The 12,952-nt window shown below is 59.0% G+C and overlaps 1 protein-coding gene across 4 annotated transcripts in view; it reads left to right on the plus strand.

Annotated features, from left to right (window-relative positions):
- Positions 1 to 12,952, plus strand: part of RAB11FIP5 (RAB11 family interacting protein 5) — a 53,487-nt gene that overhangs the window by 27,056 nt on the left and 13,479 nt on the right. For 2 of the 4 annotated variants that reach the window (XM_063157774.1, XM_063157775.1), the window contains exons 4-5: positions 4,549 to 6,300; positions 12,389 to 12,566. In XM_063157774.1, coding sequence (XP_063013844.1) covers positions 4,549 to 6,300; positions 12,389 to 12,566 — 1,930 coding nt within the window. Of the gene's footprint in view, positions 1 to 4,548; positions 6,928 to 12,388; positions 12,573 to 12,952 lie in introns of all 4 variants that reach the window. The other 2 variants (XM_063157772.1, XM_063157773.1) reach the window with 2 other exon arrangements.

Below are 12,952 nucleotides of genomic sequence, written 5' to 3' on the forward strand. Positions count from 1 at the left end.
GCCCTGTCTGCGGAAAAATGGGGCCAAAAGCAGCTCAGGAGTGGCACCCGCGGGTCCAGCCCTCCTGGAGGGATTCCCTGGGGCTGCAGCACAGCTCTGCCCTCAGCACAGCAGGGCTGGGTCCCTCCCTGCCCTTCCCATGTGCTTCTTTCTGCTGCTGGTGCAGAGCCCTGCCCAGCCTGAGAGCAGCCTGGGATCCGGAGGGAGAAATTTCCCTGCACTGAACAAGCCGTTTCCAATAGACTTTTTCCATCAGGGGGTTGCTCAGCAATATTTTATTTCCTTTTTTTTTTTTTATTATTGCTGCGAGGCTCAAAGGCATCTGTGAAGTGCTGCCAAACAAATAAATGAGAGCAGGGAGGTACCCGAGATTTATTTTGGCTGGCGGAGCCGTGTGCTGGGAATGGGAGGGGAAGGAGGAGCGGCGGGAGGAGGAGGAGGAGGAGGAGGAGGGTGAGTCAGCGTTTCACAGAGCTGCTGCCATCAGACAAGTGTAGGTTTCCCTCTAGAGGAATCTGCCGTGCTCCACTCCAGCTCTCACCCAGCACTTCCAGCATCCTCCCTCAGGGGGGTGGGAAAAGGGGATTTTGGGCTTAGGGCAAGGAATGGGAGCGGACAGGGATGTTCATCCCAAGGAATAGGGTGGAACAGGGATGTCCATCCCAAGGAATGGGGAGGAACAGGGATGTCCATCCCAAGGAATGGAGGGTCAGGCAGGGATGTCCATCCCAAGGAATGGGGAGGAACAGGGATGTCCATCCCAAGGAATAGGGAGGAACAGGGATGTCCATCCCAAGGAATGGGGAGGAACAGGGATGTCCATCCCAAGGAATAGGGAGGAACAGGGATGTCCATCCCAAGGAATGGAGGATCAGGCAGGGATGTTCATCCCAAGGAATGAGGAGGAACAGGGATGTCCATCCCAAGGAATGGGGTCGAACGGTGATGGTGCAATTTGAAATCCCAGTGGAAAGTCACAGATTCTCAAACGGCCTCAGGCTGTGCCAGGGCAGGGTCAGGCTGGATATTGGGAAAATTTCTTCCTGTAAAGGTTTGTCCAGCCCTGGCACAGCTTCCCAAGGCAGGGGTGGAGTTCCCATCCCTGGAGGGCTTTAAAAGCCCTGTGGATGTGACATTTGGGGACAGGGGTCAGTGGTGGCCTTGGCAGCGCTGAGGATGCTTGGACTTGATGGTCTTAGAGGGCTTTTCCAACCTAAACATTCCATGATTCTTCTGCCTGGAACTCGCAGCCAAGAGCCCCTGAACAAACCCCAGTGGGTCCCAGCAGGAATGGGGTTGAGGAGCAGAAAGGAAATTTCCACAGTGGAGCTGCAGGGGAAAATGAGAATCCAACAAATGGATTCAAGTTCTGTCTTTACAGATTTAGCCAATATCAGCAGGTCCAGCACCCCATGAGCCCCATCAGGACTTTACAAGGCCTGCAGGGACAGGAGCCAGGGAATGGCTCCCACTGGGAAAGGGGAGATTGGGCTGGGATCTTGGCAAGGAATTGCTGGCTGGGAGGGTGGGCAGGGGCTGGGCTGGAACTCCCAGATTTGCTGTGGCTGCCCCTGGATCCCTGGCAGTGCCCAGGGCCAGGTTGGACACTGGGGCTGGGAGCACCTGGGACAGTGGGAGGTGTCCCTGCCATGGCAGGATGGAATGGGATGATCCTTAAGGCCCCTCCCCACCCAGACCATTCCATGGTGACCTGGGGAATGAAGACAGGATCATCTCAGGGGTTTGAGGAGGCCTTGAAGCTGTTCCTGCACCTGTGCAGGTGGGGATTGGTGCAGTCCAGGTGCCTGCAATTGCTGCTCTGGCATCAGCGCCCCCTGAGGAGGGAACTTCACCCACTCAGCTCCTGGCAGCTGGCACGGTCATTAGCAGCCAGTGCTCGTTAATCAGTGCAGCTGATTAATGCTCTGCAGCCTTTTAGAGCTGGAGCCCAGCAGAGCTGGATCAGGCCCTGGCTGCTCTTACTCAGCACAAAGGATGGATCTCAGTCTGGAGCAAAACATGGAAGCAGTGCCAGCAGGACAGGCAGAGGTGGGGCAGGGCTGTGTGCCCCTTGCAGCCACCCTGGCATCCTGGTGGTTGGACATTGTCACCTTCCCTTGTCACCTTCCCTTGTCACCTTCCCTTTCCAGCTGGGAAGGAAAATTTGCCCTGTTAAAATCTATTTGTGGATGTTGTGAACTCATCCAACTGAGTGGTCAGGTGCTGAGCAGCTGCTCCCCTCTTCTGGGGAGCTCAGATTCGAGGGGGATTGGGGAAAAATGTCCAACCCTCTGCTGATCTCCAGGCTGGCAATGCCAGATTGGGGAAAAATGTCCAACCCTCTGCTGATCTCCAGGCTGGCAATGCCAGGAGAGGTTTCTCCCCATGCAGAGAGTGGCTGCCAGTCTGGGGTGCTCTGTGCCTCAGGGTCCATCAGCTTCTCTCAAAACTTCTGGAGGCTTTGTGTGCTCACCCAGAGCTCAAAACCTCTGGGAGGAACTGGGCTGCAGCTGTGGGGTTGTTCCTGGCTGCTCCTGCCTGGGCCAAGCAGAAGAGCCCACGGAGCAGGGCAGGGCTGCCTGGGGACCAGGCTGGGCACTGCCACCATGGCTGCTGTGTGGCAGCAGGAGAGGGCACCCACGAGCTGTCTGTGCCCCAGAGGAGCTGCAGATCTCAGTCAGGATGAAGGGCTCCAGGCTTTTCTTTGGCCTTGGGTTACCAGGTCCCTTCAGTGGAGTCCCACGTGTGCTGGAGCAGAGCCAGGAGTGTTCCTGCCCCCAGACTGGCACGGGGGACTTTGGTGGCATGGATGGCTTCAATGGGCACCTTTCCAAGGAGCTGCTGAGAGCAGGATGTGGGAAGGGGCTGTGCAGCTGTCAAGAGTGGGAGCAGGAGGTGCCCATGGTGGGGGCATCACTCCTGGGCCAGGTGCTGCCAGCCCAATGCCCTCCCTGCTTTGGGACCGACCAGCTGCACATCACCAGCATCAGCTCTTGCCTCAAGGTGGCATTTTGTGCTTTAAAATGTGTCTGAGGAGTTTGGTGGATGTACAATAACATGGAAATAGTTGTCCAAGCAACTTTGTGATCCTGCAGTGCCACCTGCAATCCCTCACAGCAGCGGGGCAGGGAGATCTCAGGGTGGAGCCCCAGGGATGGACATGCCCTGGGGCACCTTGGCAAAGTAATTCAGTTATTCCTTTCTCTTAAACCTTGGTGTGCCCAGAGCTGGCTGATCCACACCCATATCTCTCCCCAGCCAAGAGGGGACCTCTCTGGAGCTCTCTGGTGCAGGAGGCATCAATCCCATGGGATCTGTTATGGAGCAGGGCCAGGTGCCCTGTCCTGGGGATGGGATTGCTCCTCCCAAGGGTGAGGCAAGGGGATGGGCCCAGAGGAGGGAGCATGGCAGTCAGAGCACCAGATGGATGTGGGGTGTCCACGCCACACCCTGCTTTGTGATGTGAAAACCTCTGAGTCTGCTGAGCCTCCTTGGTGGTGACTCCACATTGCTGCAGTTGTGGTGACTCCACATTGCTGCAGTTGTTCCCAAAGGAAGATCAATGAAATCCCACAGAAAGGTCCCTCAGTCCTGCTTGAGCAGGCAGCAGGGCGCTGTCAGCCTCACCTGGGGTGAGACTCTGAATTCCAGGTGTGCTGAACCCCTTCCACCTTGGGATCCCCCTGGGGTTTCAGGCATCTCGGGATCTCAGGCAAAGGGATGTGACAAGGGGCATATGGGAGGTGGGACAGTGTCCAGAGTGGGGACAGGGCCCTGTCCTGGCCAGGTGCTCCTTCCTGCTGGGCTCTGGTCCCTCTGCCCTGTCCCTCCCTCCCATGCAGGCGTGAGCTCCGTGTGTGCTCCCATGCTGGTCATGTTGGCAAACCAGTAAGGAGGCAGTGGGGTGAACTGGGAAAGGCTCCTCTGTGTGCCTGCACTGGTTCAGGTAACCCTGATCCAAGAGCCCGGGCTGCTCCTGGTGCTGCACCTGCCCCGGGTGCCACCAGCACCAGGACAAACTCACCTTGGGCTGCAGGAGAAAGTGGGGAACCCTCTCTGGCTCCTGGGCAGAAGGGGAATGTGGAGGAGTGTCCTGGGAGCAGGGCTGCCCCTCGCTGGGTGTCGTGCATGCCCCTTCCACGCCGTGACTCCATAATCATTGCTGTGCCTAACAAGAGCCAGGCATGGATCGGTCATTGCGCTGCTTGGAGCGTCTGTGGTGTGTGTGGTGTGTGCTTCCAGCCCTGTCACAGCATTAACCAGGAGGACTGTTCTGTCTTCCCTCCACAGCCTGGAAGTGTCTCCTCAGGTAGAAACCAGCTCAGATGCTCCTTCTCATTGTGCTCCCCGCTCCCCTGCCCTGTGCCCCGCTGCCCTTGCTGCTAGCATGCAGAGCTCTAACCTCCCTCCTGCTCCTGGAGACAGACAGGCCGGATGCTTGGCCCCCACCAACCCATTCCTCAACTCCCTGCAGAGCAATCCCTTCTTTGAGGAGCTCCTCGCTGACCAGGTACTAAATTCTCCTTCACCTACTCACTTTCTCTCTAGTTTTCCGCCTGGGCCGCGTGCTGCACCCGAGGTCGCTGGGAGCTTTTATTCCTCTGAGGATTGCAGTCCCTCTGGCTCCCCAAGGCGCACAGAGCCCCAGAGGGAGTCTCCAGCCCAGAGCGTTGGTGTCCCCGTGCCTGAAACCAGTCCCCCAGCACCGGGAGAGCTCCCTCCTGCCGACACCGACACCGAGCCCGCCGTCCCCTCGGAGTGGGACGATACCTTCGATGCCTTTGCCACCAGCAGGCTCAAACCAGAGCGGAACAAGGAGAACTTTTTTGCCTCGGTGGCAGCAGAGGGCATGGCTTTCATCGATGACCCCAGAGCCAGCCCAACGGAGAGCTCAGCGGGGCCGCCCTGCCAGAAGGGCTCCCAAGTGTTCGAAAAGGCGGCTGAAATCCCTGCGGCTCTCCGCTCCTGGACAAATTTCTCCGCCTTAGACGTGGGGGCCAATCTGGTGAGCACCACCCAGGAGGCCACGGTGATCGAGGACGTGCTGAGCCCCGTGTCCGCGGGCTCCATGGCCAGGAGGAGGAAAAGCAGCACGCCCATGGTCTGGACAGCCGCCTTTGCCTCGGGCAACCCCGGGGACAAAGAAGGGTCAGCAGCACTGAGCACTGAAAATAGCGCTAGGGAGGAGGGGGATAGCGGTGAGGAGGAGTCCTGCAGCACGGGGACGAACGGCTGGATGACCATAGCCACGGAGAGCGCCGCCGAGCCCTCAGAGAGCGCCGGGGAGCACCCGGCTCCTCAGGGCCCCTTCGGCCCGCGCCCGCCCTTCCTGGGCGAGGGCACCTTTGAGGCCCAGAGCTCGTCCCGTGCCACCACCGCCACCTGTGTGCTACCCATGAGCTCCTTCCCCCCCGAGCCGGTCCCCGAGGCCCCGCCGGGCAGCACCGTGGTGGCGGCCGTGCCCCCGCGGGTGCCGGGGGACGCGGCAGGGCGGAGGTTCCCCGAGGCGGGCGCGGAGCCCGGGGAGGGCGCCTTGGACATCCGCAGCTCGGTGTTCCGGCTACAGGCCAGCATGCGGCTGGAGGCCAGCGAGGGCCTGCTGCACTTCAGCTCCGACATCCGCGAGAGGCGCGTGGTGCTGGCGCCGTGGGCAGGGCCCCAGGGCTGCCCGGAGCTGCCGCCCGGGCCGCCCCCCAAACCACCCCGGCGGTTCGCGGCCGCGGGCCCCGTGGGGGACGGCGAGGACGAGGAGCCTGGTGGCACCCAGCGAGGCAAGCAGGAGCCGTGGGAAGAGTCAAAGGGCCCAGGAGCAGAGATGGGATTGCCGAGGAGCCGTGCGAGCAGCGAGCCCTCCGTGCCGGCGCCTCCCAGCCTGCCCGCACCCGGAGCGGCCGCCGCTGAAGCCGGGAGAGAGTTCGCAGCGTCTGAGGGTGCCAGAGCTGCTGCTATGGACCCAGCAGCTGGCTTGGGGACAGGAGCCGACACCTCTGTGGGCGAGCATCCATCAGAGATGAACGAGACAGATGTGGCCGAACAGTTTGAGACTTGCATGTCCAACTTCTCCGTGGATGGACTGGACCGGTCGGGTGCTGAGGAGAGCTGGAGCCAGCCCCGTTTATCCCCTCAGGGGTCCACAGTCAGTGCCAAGTGGGAAATGGCCTCCAAGCAGGAGCTGTTCCCTGAGGAGCTCAGTATTTCAGGACTAAACCCACCTTCCAAGCTAGACCTGGGCCAGCCCACCAGCTGGACAGCTCTGGGAGAGCAGGAGGCAGCCGGGCATCCACACCCGTCGCCCCAAAGGTTAGAACACAGGCAGAGGCCATGCCAGCTGGAGCTGGCGTGCCAGGATGGCGAGGGGCGAGCAGGAGAGCAGCCCAGGCCCCGTGCCCCTCCCCGGGAGGCAGAGCAGGGCAGGACCCCCGCCAGCGAGGAGCCCCAGGGGCGCTGGGCAGAGAGCAGGATAGACTTCAAGAAAGCCGATTTCTGGAAGCCAGATAAGATAGAGAGGCACACACAGGGAGCTTCAGCCCCGAGAAACCCCTTCACCCTGGCGCTGAGCCCCAATTCCCCGAGCAACCCCTTCGTGGAGAGGCCCCCAGCCCCTGTCCAGGCTGTGCTGCCCGAAAAGCTTGAGCAGGGCGACTTCAGCTTCCGCAGCCCGCAGGAGGAGCACCCCGGGCACGGCTTGCAGCCCACTAACGCTACCCCTCTGCATGTCAGCCCGCCCCTGGCCTTCTCCACCCCTTTCCCCGCGGCTGCCACTAACCCCGAGCCGTGTGGCCGCCCCCGGGCCCCCGCGGGGGTCCCCGCCCGCCGCGCCGCCGCCCGGCCCTGCCCGTGCCCGCAGCCCGGGGAAGCTTCGGCGCTCCTGGTTCTGCCCTGGGAGACACGGCCGGCTGAGAAGCCCCTTGGCCAGCAGACGACCAGGTGAGCACTGCGGGGAAGGCGAAGGGCGTGTGTGTGTGTGGGAGAGGTGAGCCCTTGGCCCCTCCTGCTGCTGGCCCCCTCTGCTGCTGGCAGGGCTGGCTCCGAGGAGGCTGCTCCACATCTGCTGCAGCTCCTGTTCCCTCACCTTCCCCTGGTCCCAGAGAGCCCAGCCCGAGCTGCTGGGAGCCTTGGCTCTCTGGGATGCTGAGGGAAGTGGCCACTGGTGTCTGGTGTGGCCGGGGCAAAGGGTTCCATGCACCCCAGCTGGAAATCCAGAGCTGCACCCACATTGCACCCAGTGCTGATTTTGGTTCCATCATCCCCCACCCCGTGCTTGCAGAAGAAATGCCTTTCCCGTGCCTGCCAGGAGAGCTTGTGGCTGTTTGTGCTCTCCTGAGCTCCCTCATGGCATGTGCACAGCTGCTGCCCCTGCCCTTGCCATCCATCCAGCTTTGGCTGCTTTCCTCTCCAGTACCCATTGGGTACTGAAAACCTTCTGTCCATAGCCAAAAAAAGAGTTTTTCCACCAGGGCGAAATGCCCCTCTGCCCTCCCTCCTGCAGAGATGCTCATTGGTGATGAAGCACCTGGGATTTAGCCTTGAGGCTGATGGGAATGGGAAGGGTGGAAAGAAGGGGCTGTTCCTCCTCCCAGGTCAATCCTGGATCTGTACAAATGCCACAAAGCAAAGCTGGTGAGTTCAGGGCATGGAGTCTTGCTCTGTGTCCTTCAGTTCATCTCAATTTCCTGGTTCTCCTTCCCCTGGTCTGCCTGGGCTCTGCCTGCCCAGGGGATTTACTGAGCTCCAGCAGGGGTTTATTGATCAGCCTCACTGATCGTGAGGTAAATGGAGCTTCCTGGGGGCACCAAAATGGTAAAATCCCACCTGAACAAGACTGATTGTGGTCCTGGGGAGAGGAAGAGGGGGAGGATGGGGCCAGCAGAACTCACTGAGCTCCAGTCCTTCCACCAGGGTTGAGCATGAGGTGCAAAGTGATCTCGGGAGCCAAGACAGCATCTGGCTGGGTCTGTCAGATGATATTTTTTTCTTCTTATTTAAGCCAGACCCTCCAATCATTTTTAATTGGATTATTCATCCACCAGCAGATAGCCTTCTTCAAAATTTGCAGGGCTGCTGCCCAGAAACGTGGATTTTGTTATGTTTCATGGAAAGAGAAGTGTCCTGTGGTCCCAAAGGGATCACTGAGGCAGTGAGGGAAGCACAGGGGTCTCTGTGTTGGTGGTACCTGCTTCTGGCCATCCCTGTGCATCCACCCAGGCCTGGCTGGCTCCTGGGATGGAACGGGCTGGGATCCAAGAGCTGCATATCCTGGATATCAGGGCTGGCTTCTGTCGTGACGCGTGGCCAGGAGCTCCTGAACGTCCCTGCTCGGGTTCCTCCGGCACAGTTTGGGTCCTTGCTGTGACTGAGGAAGCTCTGAAGAGCTCCTGAGGCCTCTGGGAAGGCTCTGAGGCTCTGAACTGCTTTAATGCACTGGGGAGATGTGAGAACTGAGCCAGGTGAGGGAGGAAGGCTGGAAGGAATCTTTTCCCAATCTCCATGGCCATGCTTCCCTTCCCAGGATCATTTCCTGTTGGAATCACCAAAGGCACATAGATGAGGAAAAGGTGGTAGGAAAAAAGTGGAAGGGAAAAGGAAATAACTTCAGATTTGGAATGGGCAGTAAGCCCTGGCTGGAACTAAAGGGTGAAGGGGAGAGGGTACCTGGTGTGGGATGGTGAGAGTTTGGGGTGAGGGGCTTCAGTGCCTCCTCAAGAGAGCTGGAAATGGGCAGTGGGGTCCCATGGCCCTCTTTGGTCATCTTGGGTGGCTGCTGGGGCAGGGCAGCATCAGCTGCAGCTCCCAGGTGTGTGGAGGCTTTGCTGCTCCTGGGGACAGGGCAGGATGGTGCCTGCACTGCTGGGGACATGTCACATCCCGGGGACAGGAGGGACCCCAAGGACAGCCGGGGAGCCCCACTGCCTGGAGGAGCCTGGCAGCTGTGCAGCTCCTGCCTTTCCTTGGGATTCAGCAGCTGTGCAGCTCCTGCTCCTCCATTGGAATCCAGCAGTTGTGCAGCTCCTGCTCCCTTTGATATGGGGCTGGCCCAGCATCCTGTGGCCCATGCAGGTGACAGGACTGGTGGTGTCACAGGTACCAAGGTGGTGGCACAGGCTGTCCCTCCCTTGTGTCGAGAGTGCCGAGGATGCTGTGTTCTGAAAATGAGGTGTCAGGTTAGGTCACTCCATCTTGGTGATCCTCGTGGAGCCCCTGGAGCTGGGAGTGTGGCTTGGCCCACCCAGGGCAGACCTGGAGAGCTGATCCCAAGCCCAGCCATTCCCCCTCCTCCTCTGGACCCTTGCTCCATGGAGAGCTGGCCCTTGGGTGCTGAGTAGTACTCCAGGCACACAGCTGGGAGAGGGGTTCTCCTCCATGGGAGAGGGATTCCCTTGGATTCCCTCTCTGTGAGTGAGGAGCATTTTGATGAGCATTTAAAGGCTCCCTTTGGGAGCTGCTGAGGGAAATACACCCAGTTTTTCCCTGTGCTCTGCAGTGACCTTGGGAGCACCAGTGAAAGCTGGGACAGGGCAAGGCTGGCTCAGAGAGGGGGACGGGGCTGGGCCAGTGTCACCCTGAGATGTTCCACCTTGGCCTTAAGCTCCATCATAACTCAGATCCACTTGGGATGCAGTTCTGGATTAGGAGCTGGTGAGCAGCTGATTCCACGCTCCAGTTGATGTTCATGGACCAGAAGAGGAAACTGGTCCAGCTTCTTGGCAGGTCCACCAGACCTTCAGATCTGATGTGAGGTGTGAAGCTCCCCTGGAGGACCTGGTTCCACCATCCCAGGACAAACCCAGCTCAAGGAATGTCTCCAGCTCTTGGGTCCTCCCAGAGACACATGGAGCAGGCAGAGCCCTGCATGCACCACCCTCAGTGGGGAGCAACAGGATAAAGAATTCTTTTCAAAAGCCCCTTTTCCAGCCCTGCAGCAGTGACTGTTCCCACTGGCCATGGGGCTGGCAGCTGCCTGTCACCACGCTGGGTGGGAATATCTCCCTGTTCCAAACACATCCAAGCATCTCCACTGGCTTCCCAGGGCAGCTTGGTCCCAGGGAGGTTCCCAGCCACACTGTGGTTGTAGCCTCTGTGCTGGCTGTGGGCATGCACAAGGTGACAGTGACATTTGGGGCTCAGGCCTGGCTGGATGAGCAGCCCTGGTGGCTCCCCCAGTCGTCTCCTCACCCCTGTCCTGGAGTGTCCTGGTGGTTGTAGCTCCTGGTCAGGGTTTAGTGCCAGTGGGCAGTGCTGAGCCTCGTGTGCAGAACAGCAGCTCCTGCAGCCCCTGGCACTGTCAGTGGCTCCCCCTCAGGGATGTGGGATCCCTCTCCATCCTTTCCAGCTGCCCAGGAGTGCTGGGCTCTGTCCTTGTGCCTGGACAGCTCTGCCAGGGGATCAGAGACTTACAGAGTGTGCTGAGCTGGGAGAGACCCACCAGAGTCATCCATCCACCCCTGGCCCTGCTCATACACCCCAAAATCCCACCTGGGCATCCCTGGAGTGCTGTCCCAATGTTCCTGGAGCTCTGGCAGCCTCGGGGCTGTGCCCATTCCCTGGGCAGCCTGGGCAGTGCCAGCACCCTCTGGGGAAGAACCTTTCCTGAGCTCCAGCCTGACCTGCCCTGGCCCAGCTCCAGCATTCCCTGGTGCTGTCCCTGGTCACCAGAGGGAAGAGATCAGAGCTGCCCTGTGCTGTCCCTTGGGAGGAGCTGGTCCTTTGGCTTATTGGAGCAGGTTGGTGGCTGCAGTGCTGTCCCCTCCCAGCACAGGGACAGCAGGAGGCATTGTGGTGGTTGAAGAGGATTTCCACATCCTTGGTATGTCCTGATCCCATCACCATGGCCGAGGCACCGCTGGGACACACAGCTGGTGGGGCTGTCACCTGTGAGAGGCTTTGCAGAGCTCCAGGTGGAGGTTTCATCTTTCCATCCCAGTGGATGGAAGTTTGGGTGTTTCCATCCCAATGGATGGATGTTTGGATCTTTCCATCCCACAGATGGATGTTTGGGTGTTTCCATCCCAGTGGATGGACTTTTGGATGTTTCCATCCCAACGGATGGATGTTTGGGTGTTTCCATCCCCATGGATGGAAGTTTGGGTGTTTCCATCCCCATGGATGGAAGTTTGGGTGTTTCCATCCCAATGGATGGAAGTTTGGGTGTTTCCATCCCCATGGATGGAAGTTTGGATGTTTCCATCCCCATGGATGGATGTTTAGATCTTTCCATCCCACAGATGGATGTTTGGGTGTTTCCATCCCAGTGGATGGACTTTTGGATGTTTCCATCCTGAGGATGGATGTTTGCATATTCCCATCCTGAGGATGGATGTTTGCATATTCCCATCCCAATGGATGGATATTTGGATCTTTCCATCTCAAGGATGGATGTTTGGATATTTCCCTCCCAGTGGATGGATGTTTGGATGTTTCCATCCTGAGGATTGATATTTGGATCTTTCCATCCCAATGGATGGATGTTTGGATGTTTCCATCCCAGTGGATGGAGGTTTGGATCTTTCCATCCCAATGGATGGATGTTTGGATGTTTCCATCCTGATGGACAGATATTTGGATGTTTCTATCCCAATGGATGGATATCTGGATGTTGCCATCCCCATGGATGAATATTTAGATGTTTCCATCCCCATGGATAGATTTTTGGATGTTTCCATCCCAGTGGATGGATGTTTGGATGTTTCCATCCTGATGGACAGATATTTGGATGTTTCCATCCCAAGGATGGTGCACAGCTGTGCCTGCTCCTTGCAGGGAGGGAGCATCAGGTCACTTCTCTTTCCATCACACTGAGAAGAAACTGGACTTTGTTCAAGCCCAGAAAGAACCTTTTGGGCGAAAAGCGGGGCAAAAATAAATGAAAATCAAATTCCCCCATAACTGGCTCCTCACCCTCCCTTTGGCCTTGTGGAGGGGGACAAATTCTGTGGTGGCTTTCAGGCAGGTGACATTCAACTCTTGGGCTGGAGCATCAGTGGTGACCCCAGAGTAGTCTAGGGGTCCCTGGGCAGCAAAAAGCTGCTCTGGGCAGTGGGTGCAGCAGGCTCTGATCACACTGGAGCTGCGTTTGAGCCCCTGGCAGCTGGGAGTTGTGACCCACAGCATTCCCAGGGAGGATGTGCAGTGCAGGTGTGGGCTCCAGGATCTCAGCCTAACACGTGTGCTGGGGCTCCTTGTCTCCTGTGTGTGGGTGGGAGCAGCTCCAGGGGCTCTGCCCTGCCCTGCTGAGAGGGCAGGAGAGGGCCCTCCTCAGAGCAGGAGAGCTCTGGGTGGCACAGACACCAGGGTTCAGCAGTTCCTCAGTCTCCTGGGTGGTGCCATCCCTGTACAGTCCCAGGGACAGGAACCCTGGGGGTGCTGACTGTCCCACCCTTGTTGCCCACAGCCCCCACCCCGTGAAGCCCCTGAGTGCTGTGCAGGAGGGCTCCAGCGAGAGGAAGCAGCAGCACAGGGCCAGCCTGGGCTCAGCACTGAGCAATGGCCTGGAGAGGCTGAAGACAGTGACCACGAGCAGCATCCAGCCCCTGGCCCCGGCCTCCCAGCAGGACAAAGCTGACCCCAAGGTAAAGGTAGGAGGCTGTGCCACCCCTGCTCCAGGTGTGCTGCTCCAGGGCCTGCCATGAGGGGGTTGAGGGTCCAGCCCCTTGGGCTGCTCTGCCTCCCTTCTCCCCTGGCTCTGCACCTCCTCGCCTCCTTGTTCTCCCATCACCTGCTTTGCTTTGGGGGTGGTGTTGTGCAGTGTGTGAGTGAATCCCTGCTTGTAGAAACATGGAATGGGTTGGGAGGGACCTTAAATCCCATCCAGTGCCACCCTTGCCATGGGCAGAGACATGTTCCACTGTCCCAGACTGCTTCAAGCCTGAATGTCCAACCTGGTCTCCACAAGGAATAGAAGGTGGAAGGTCCTTCCTGGAGCTTTGCTGACCTGGATATACTCCAAACACTGCTG

This window comes from Melospiza melodia, chromosome 5, assembly GCF_035770615.1.
Source record: "Melospiza melodia melodia isolate bMelMel2 chromosome 5, bMelMel2.pri, whole genome shotgun sequence".
Taxonomy (NCBI): Eukaryota; Metazoa; Chordata; class Aves; order Passeriformes; family Passerellidae; genus Melospiza; species Melospiza melodia.